Raw genomic sequence first — 8041 nt, forward strand, 5'->3', positions numbered from 1 at the left:
GCGCAATATAAAACCGAAATCTTACGACTCTTTATCAACTTACTTATATTGTTTCATGAAGCTACATCGGATAACATGTTGGTGCGTACGTGCAGATTTCCAAGTAGCTACCTAAAGGTCAGAGGTTGATGGCCTAACCTACTTTCAATAATAGGGGGTAGCATACCTTGCCTGGAAGGTACAGCTTTTTTATAGGTCAGGCCTGCTTTTGGTAATTCGTTCGAGCAAAGTTTAATTTAACCTCCTTGATTCGAGTAATAAAAAAACATAACTTTCAAAAGGCATAGATCGATGTCAGCTCTTCTATTGCTCGTTGGGGACGGTAACGTTACTATTACAGAATCCTTTGGCTTAGGTTGCCCTTCTAGTAAAACTCATATTCTCATTCATTCATTCATTCATTCACTCTCACCCCATCAAGCCTACTCACAACAAAACACAAAACAATTATAATCGGTAAATTAGTCCTATGTTTATTTAGAGATACCATGCTACAACCATATTGACATTTTCCCACTAATTTGTATTTATATAACAGTATGAACCTGTTTCATATTGTTGGAGCTGGACATCTAGCTAATTGTTTTGTATTGCTTGTTCCAAACCAATGGTTTTATTACACAACAGTCTGTATAAAACAAGATCTTAACAGACCTGAAACTAAAAAAAGCCCATCACTTCATAAGGATAAAATACTAACGTTACATAACAAGACCACTTAGGAACAGCAAAGCTTCAAACATTCATATGTTTACTGTCACTCATCAGTTCTTTTTCTGCTATTGTTACAACAACAATATACAAGTAGTCAAGATTAAATTTTCTTCTACAACTTAACTGCTGTATATTCAAAGAAGATAGATTTTCCCAGTATTCATTGATTTCAATAAGAGATTAAGTCAATAGATTTTACATTGTTGTTGGGCATATGTACCTTTGTAACAGGTATGTATACAAATTTTGAAAGGGATCGGTAATCTTTAGGGGTTTAGCATGCTGTAATGATAGACATCTGTGTTCTCTAAGAGCAGTCTAGTTTAAGATGTATTGATAAGGGTTGCTGGAAAGTACCCTACTTCATTTGCATCATCTCATTTTACTCTGTGAAACATGAAAACACAACAGAACAAATCCAACACTTGATCACAAATACTCAGTTCTGTTTCCTTTTGCCCTTAGCAGACACAGGTGTGGCAGGTTTGGACCCCTTTCCTGCAGCCTTCTTACCCACAGGTGTTTTCCCGCTTGCCTTCTGCCCAGGTGTGACCTTCCATGCCCCTGTCATTGGGGTTCCAGGCATGGGGGTGCTGCTGGCTTTGGGGGTGCCCATGGGTTTGGGCGTGGCCTTCTGAGGAATGGTCTCTGCTGCCTTCTGTTTGGGGGTGGCTTTGGGGGTGGCTTTGGGGGTGGCTTTGGGGGTGGCTTTGGGGGTGGCTTTGGGGGTGGCTTTGGGGGTGGCTTTGGGGGTGGCTTTGGGGGTTTTGGGTTTACTGCTTGACCGAGTGACAGGAGGTGTCCGGGGTTTCTTTGCAGGTGTAGACTTGGGGGTGTTCTTCTTCAGAGCCTTCTCTGTAGACTTGGGAGTGGCCTTGATGTTCTTCTTTGGGGATGCAGCAGGCTCTCCTGATGTAAAAATAAAACAAAGATGATTTACATGTGTTGCACACTTCCCAGTCATAGCAACATGATAAATAATGACATTCTGGTCAGAATACTTTTGATTTCAATTCAATACAAATCAAGACAATTCAATCTTATTTACAAATCAACTAGCACATTAAAAAAAATAGAGAGGTTGAACCTCAGACTATACTGTACTGTTTGTCTTCTATTTTCTACTTACGTGACAAGGGAACATATACACATGTAAATTTTAAAAATCCTCAGTTCCACTAGGAGAAAATTCTGAGAAGGCACTATCAAAGCTATTCTGAATTCTAACAGTTCCTGTAAGTAAATTAGTGTACCTGCTTCTGCCAGTTTTCTCTTTTTGGGAGGTGTTGGCTCCTGTTCATCTTCATCAGCCTCTTTTTCCCCCTCCACATCCTCCTCCATCAGTTCCCACTCATCACTCTCATCTGTTTCTTCTCCCTCTTCAGCCTCATCATCTATGAAGCTCTCATCCTCCTCTTCATCCCCCTCATCACTCTCGAACTCCAGCTCAGACTCATCACTGTACATCTCCTCATCCTCACCCTGTTGTACACAACAAAGTTAGATCAACAAAGAGATGTTACTAGTATTGATTTGTTCTGCCAGTTCATTCTGATGACACTAGTGATGGATGTCACTCCAAACATCCGAAAGTAATTTTTGTGTCTTATCCTGTTGTAGAGATTAATATGTTTTTGAATTTTGTTTACCTAGATATTCAATCTTCATAAATTTTAAGTCATAATTTGGTTATCAAAATCAACCCTTAGCTTACTAACAATATCTCCACAACTTCATGGGGGGATTGATTGATTGAGTGTATAATAGTTGAATGATTACCTCGTCTTCTTCCTCCATAACAACTTCAGCTTCCTCTTTCTTCTGCTCCTGTTTCTTAACCTTGTCTGCAGTGACTCCTTTCTTCACATCTGCCATCTTCTGTGGCTCTTGTTTTTTGGCAACATCTACAGCCTTGGCAGTCTCTGCTTTCTGCTGCTGTTCCTTCCCATCTTCCTTTGCTTTCTTATCTTTGGTCGCCTGTCCATTTTGGCTCTTCATCGGCTCAGAGACGCTTTCCTGTACTTTCTGTGCTGCTTTTTGTGCTGCTGCTGCTTGTTTCTTCTGTTGCTTGGCTGACACCTGCTTTGGACCCTGATCTGCAACTTGCTTTGGTCCCTGTTTGTCTTCGGCATTCTCCTTTCCCTCCTCTGACTGCTTTTTCTTCTGTTTCTTGCTCTCACCTGGTTTCTCCGGTGTCTGTTTGTTGCCTTCTGCCTTAGCCTCATCAGATTTGGTCTGTAAGAAATTGTTGGAGTAAATAAGACGTGTACACATATGTTCTCAGTGCAGGGAAAACAAACCAAAGTGTTACCTAAAAATCACAAATATAAAATGAAACATGCATGAATACATGAAACAGTAGTACACCAGTATTGTTTTATAATACATGTACTACAATTCAACTGATATCAAAGATAACGTACAGCTTGCTTTGATTTCCTCTTTCTTTTCCTGTTCTTTCGTTTCTTCGCGTTCTGACGGTCCTCCTGGTTCTGAACCCTCTCCTCTCGCCAGGCAGCGATGGTTTCAGCCGACACCTCAAGCGGCTCCATGTTCACATACACCGGGAGAGCCGGGGACTTCTGGGACTGAAACATGGACGATTACAGACAAACATCAATGCTGGGCTGTGGTACCGAGACAGCAGTTGAGTCATGTAAAAAGAGTCCCTATAAGTTACAGCCTTGCACTGGGTTGAAGGTAAACTTTCATACTTTTGGTCTGACAGTTCAGATGGTTATGCAAAGCCTCATGTATGGGGAGATTCTGGCATATGCCTCGGGCATTAAATCTTCATATAAAAGAACCCAACACACAGGCAATGGCCACCTCACAACTTTCATACTACAAATGTTAAATTTTAAAACGGATTTTCATTGATAACTTCTGGGTACATACCTTAATGCTGACAGTCTTCATGTTGGGCCAGCCAAACTCTATTTTGTTTCCTAGTTCCTTAGCCACAGCCAGCAGATTCTCTGCCAGCTGTTCTGCTGTCATACTGGTGTTGCCCACCATTACTGAGCTGTAACAGTCATCAACAAGGTTTATTCTTAGGACATTCCAACTTCTAAAGTTTGTGACACCAAGAGAACATAGCTATTTCAATACATGAGAGATGCAACCTTATAAATGGACATCATATGACCATGATATCGCTTGGGTACTTGTACTCATGTACTAATCCGAAATACCTTTCAGTAAAGCTCAAAGCAGTAAACTGCAATACACTTTAATGTTTCTTCAAAAAGTTGATAATCCCAGGTACAATACTGAACATTTACTGCAAGATAATTAGGAACCATGTCAAAAATACAACTGAACGTAGCATTATGTGATTAGTATTATGCTACCTACTTAACAAACAAAGGGGGGAATCTATAAGTGTTGCTTGGTTGTTTCCTTATACTGACCTGCAGGAGCCGTGCCCAGTGATTGTACACCTGGTACCACCCAGAACACGCTGGAACTCTGACTTTAGGTCCTTCTTCTCCAAGTTCACATCGATAGGGAACCTGGACACAAGGGTCATGATCATGGTCAAGGCTGACATGGCTAGCTTGTTGTCATACTACCAAACACAAGTTTCTGAAAAGACTCCCATACACATACCATAAATGAATGATTACAAAAGAGAATGAAATTAAATACCTAGACTCGATACCATAGCAAAGGGCCTTGTCCAGTATTATATAGATTTATTGCTCTGATACATAATTTGTAGTCTTCTGCCACATACTGAATAAGTAATAAATTACCAGTAACATCATCCAAACTCTTCCGACTTTATCAAAATATCAATTCTTATATCTTGATTTTGATCAATTTTAGGTTTTCAAATTCTTGCGATTTGTTCACAAGTAGTTACAAAAGAAGGCATGTGATTCAAAAAAGTGGGTGACAACAAAACATATGAATTATTCTTTGTCATCATGAATGTTTTGATGCATGGCGTTATTCTATATGTGAATGTTCTGCTGTATGTTAGATGGAACCTGACATCAGCAACACTGTCGACGTCTGGGTGATCTGCCTATTGCTGTTGCAATTTCAATAAGATAAAATAAAACAAATAAGCAGAACTTAAACTTCCACTTACTTCTTGGCCGTGTAGAAATGTTTTCCCAGGTGGGAGGGGAGCAGCCGTGTGACTCCTCGGTCTGACAGGAACAGGCCGAAGGACTTGAGCAGACGCATCTTGGATTCATACTGCTTATACTCTTTGGACAGCTTCTTGTAGGAGATAACCTGTGAAGCGCAACAATGGAAACCAGTTAGGTCACACAATCAGTAGTACAAAGTAGTCAAAATCTGTTTATACTGACCACTCCAGTCAAGGGACTTAAGAGAATGGTCACAGTAGACAGATGGTCACTCTAGTGAGGATTTTTAATACTTAGTATTTGGGTCAATGGGGAAAAGTCTAATGGACTTCCAAAAAAGTGGCCACAATGTCCAGGTGGTCCTTGTGCAGGGTGGCTCTAGTACAGGTTTAACTGTATTTTGTGCATATGCTATAGCCTGTGTTTACACAAACTCTCACTGGCTTCTAGGGGCGGTAACTGTCGGGCTAGCCGTTAGGAGCATGATTTAGTCAGGCTACATATGCTATCTATTACTAAGTAGGACTACAATTTCAAACTATGAATGAAAATAGATTCTTATCATGCTGAGGATCTTTCTTCCATTATGAAAAAGTCATCATTTTTGGGAGAAGACAATGAACAGTGTATGTTGACTGAATAAATACTGATGAAAAACAGTCAAATGTTTCTCTGGCCAGCACACTCCTTGGACAAATTGTACACAATACCAGTTTTTTACCCATTTAATTTATCATGTCTATTCACTAATTCAGTCCAGCTCTCCAGTCTGGTAGAGACTATTTCTTATTCTCCAAGCAGAGATTTTGATCGGGGGCTAGGAGAGGCCGGGATTTTAACGCTGTCCTCCCTCCACCGATCGAAACCTCTGCTTGGAGAATAACTAGGTCTATTGTCTGACCTCAGTGACACATGTGACTCCATGTCTCTTGAGTAAGTCCATGTAGTACATCTCTGTAGTGGGGAGCTCAGGCTCCAGGTTCTTCCTGTCCCGTGTGAACAGGCACACATCTGTGGGCTTCTGTATGCTGTGGGGAAGTTTTCTGCAAATACAAGTACAATAATTGTGATTATTACCTTCTCCAAGAAGGTTATGTTTTGGGTACTGTTTCTTTTCACGTGGCTGTGTTTGTTTCTACCATAACTCGAAAAGCTGTGCTTGGATCCTTGTGATACTTTGTAGGTAGGTAGGGTAAACAAACCTCAAGTTCAATAATTACGCTCCTAGCAGCTTTCTACAGTGCTGCAGCAGAACTTCAGGTTTTGCTATCTCATGTTTTTGACATGTTATTGTCGTGATTTTCGAGTGGCATATAGCTCCTGTTTTATATTCATTCAAACATGCAAACTTGAGTACAAGACAGGGTCTGCATGGGGGGGTCCTGGCAACGCTTAACGGTAAATTCAGGCCAGCCGATAACGCTTAACGGTAAATTCAGGCCGGCCGATAACGCTTAACGGTAAATTCAGCATTTTCAGAACATGAAATACCCCTGAAGACGACGTACGGTTTTTTGCCACTAGTCGTCCTTATCTTGTGGCAAGAGACCCTATTACGCTATGCCATTCTCGCACGCCTGCTCCGAACCCTTTAAATTCGGCGGCGACAGGAAATTTCATGATCACGATGACGTGTGCCGAAGTCGCGACGAAAATTTTGAAATCTTGACCCTCTGAAACGCTATTTCCTGCATTCTGACGGGGGGGGGGGGGTTGCTGAAGAGTAAGCTAAGTTTTATGACATCTCTATTTGAAAAAAAAAATACAGAAGATTTTCAGGTTGATTTTTGAGGGGCGTCACGCCCTCCAGACCTCGCCGGAGCTGCGACATGCTCCCGGGGAAAATTCTTGACACCTTGAAACGCTTTTTCTTGCATTTCGATGTGCAAATATTACTGGTAATGTAAGTTAAGTTTAATGATATCTCTGTTTGTGAAAAAATACAGAAGAGTTTCAGCTTGAGTTTTGGGGGTCGACGCCCTCCTGACAATATTTTTCGACGGAGGCCCGGCATGCACCCGGGGAAAATTCTAAAATCTTGAACCGCGAAACGCTTAATTTCCTGAATTTTGAGGAGAAAACTTTGCTAGTAGAGTAAGAAATAGAAGTGTTTCAGCTTGAAATTTTGTGGGGGGCGCCCTACCGACATATTTTCGCCGGAGCCGCGTGCTCCCTGGAAATTTTTTTTGAAATCTTGACCCACTGAAATGCTTTTTCCTGCGTAACGAGGAATTACTCAATAACGCTTAACGTTGAATTCAGGATGACAAATAACGCTTAACGAGGAATTAAAACGACCAGTAACGCTTCACGAGTAATATACCGATGACTTAACGGTAAATTTAGGGCGGCCGGTAACGATTAACGGTGAATTAAAATCGCTCGTAACGCTTCACGAAAAAGGGCATGCAGACCCTCACAAATTACCTGAAAAAAATTTAGAAAAAAAAGGAATCCATCAAGTATAGCAATACAAAACATTCCTCCAAATGGCTCTTTTGTCTACTTTATGTTGGTTTCTTTGCTTGCAAGGTAGATCTACAGATACTAGATAGGCTTGTGTTTTGAAAGTCTATTTGTTGAAAGTACACATTCAACATGGGACAAAGACAAAATCAATATTTTCTTTATATTCAACGTTGAATATATTTCTTTGACAAGACAAATGCGTAACTTTCTTACATCAGATATTTCTGGTTCTTTTCCTTGGGGATCCTCTTGACTGAAAACTGCATGAACACAGGCATGGCTGCCTCGTCGTCAAGTAAATCTTTCTTTCCCTTCTTCTTCGTCCCTCTCTCCTCGTGGAAAGTCACCAGGGCCTTGGCAGCCTTTGAAACCTTTAGGGAGACAAATGCATCCGTCAGATTGGTGAAAGGAAAGCCATGGCGACTTGGAAACTTAGCAGAAAAGTGACGAGTGCGTGCACGTGTTTGAAACTGTTTGCTAACGTAACACTACTTTGTGGAACAAACCCTATTGCGGGGGTCAATTACAACGCATAACTACTCAAAATATGATCTCATAGTATATACACAGTTAGCACCTCCTTTGAAATATTTTAATCTCAAATTTGCCCCAAGAAACGCTGCATATCCCCACATCCCTTACCTGATCACTGTCCAACGTCGCCATCTTGCACACCACGTGGGACTGTACCATTTTGCCGGGGTGTGTACTATTTTTTGTAAACACAATTATTATATAGAAAAAGAAAAAAGAGC

At 41.0% G+C, this 8041-nt stretch overlaps 1 protein-coding gene across 1 annotated transcript; it reads right to left on the reverse strand.

The window, feature by feature from the left end:
* Positions 1-447: 447 nt before the first annotated feature.
* On the reverse strand, positions 448-8013 carry LOC136439775 (ribosomal L1 domain-containing protein 1-like). Its single transcript, XM_066435345.1, has 10 exons — positions 7929-8013; positions 7500-7657; positions 5719-5860; positions 4814-4962; positions 4128-4229; positions 3613-3739; positions 3138-3302; positions 2494-2949; positions 1968-2196; positions 448-1623 (listed from the first exon to the last, which is right to left on the reverse strand). Exons 1-10 carry the CDS (start codon positions 7977-7979, stop codon positions 1154-1156), a joined length of 2049 nt encoding a protein of 682 aa, XP_066291442.1. The 5' UTR covers positions 7980-8013; the 3' UTR covers positions 448-1153.
* Between the last annotated feature and the right edge of the window lie 28 nt (positions 8014-8041).

This window comes from Branchiostoma lanceolatum, chromosome 8 (genome assembly GCF_035083965.1).
Source record: "Branchiostoma lanceolatum isolate klBraLanc5 chromosome 8, klBraLanc5.hap2, whole genome shotgun sequence".
NCBI classification, from domain to species: domain Eukaryota; kingdom Metazoa; phylum Chordata; class Leptocardii; order Amphioxiformes; family Branchiostomatidae; genus Branchiostoma; species Branchiostoma lanceolatum.

Bases quoted from the DNA above. Each gene is read 5' to 3' on its own strand.
- LOC136439775 (XM_066435345.1), bottom strand. From the start codon at position 7,979: ATGGTACAGTCCCACGTGGTGTGCAAGATGGCGACGTTGGACAGTGAT. The intron at 3,740-4,127 runs GTCAGTATAAGG...TGACTGTTACAG, and splicing joins ACTGGGCACGGCTCCTGCAG to CTCAGTAATGGTGGGCAACA. The intron at 3,303-3,612 runs GTATGTACCCAG...TCCATGTTTCAG, and splicing joins TGAAGACTGTCAGCATTAAG to TCCCAGAAGTCCCCGGCTCT.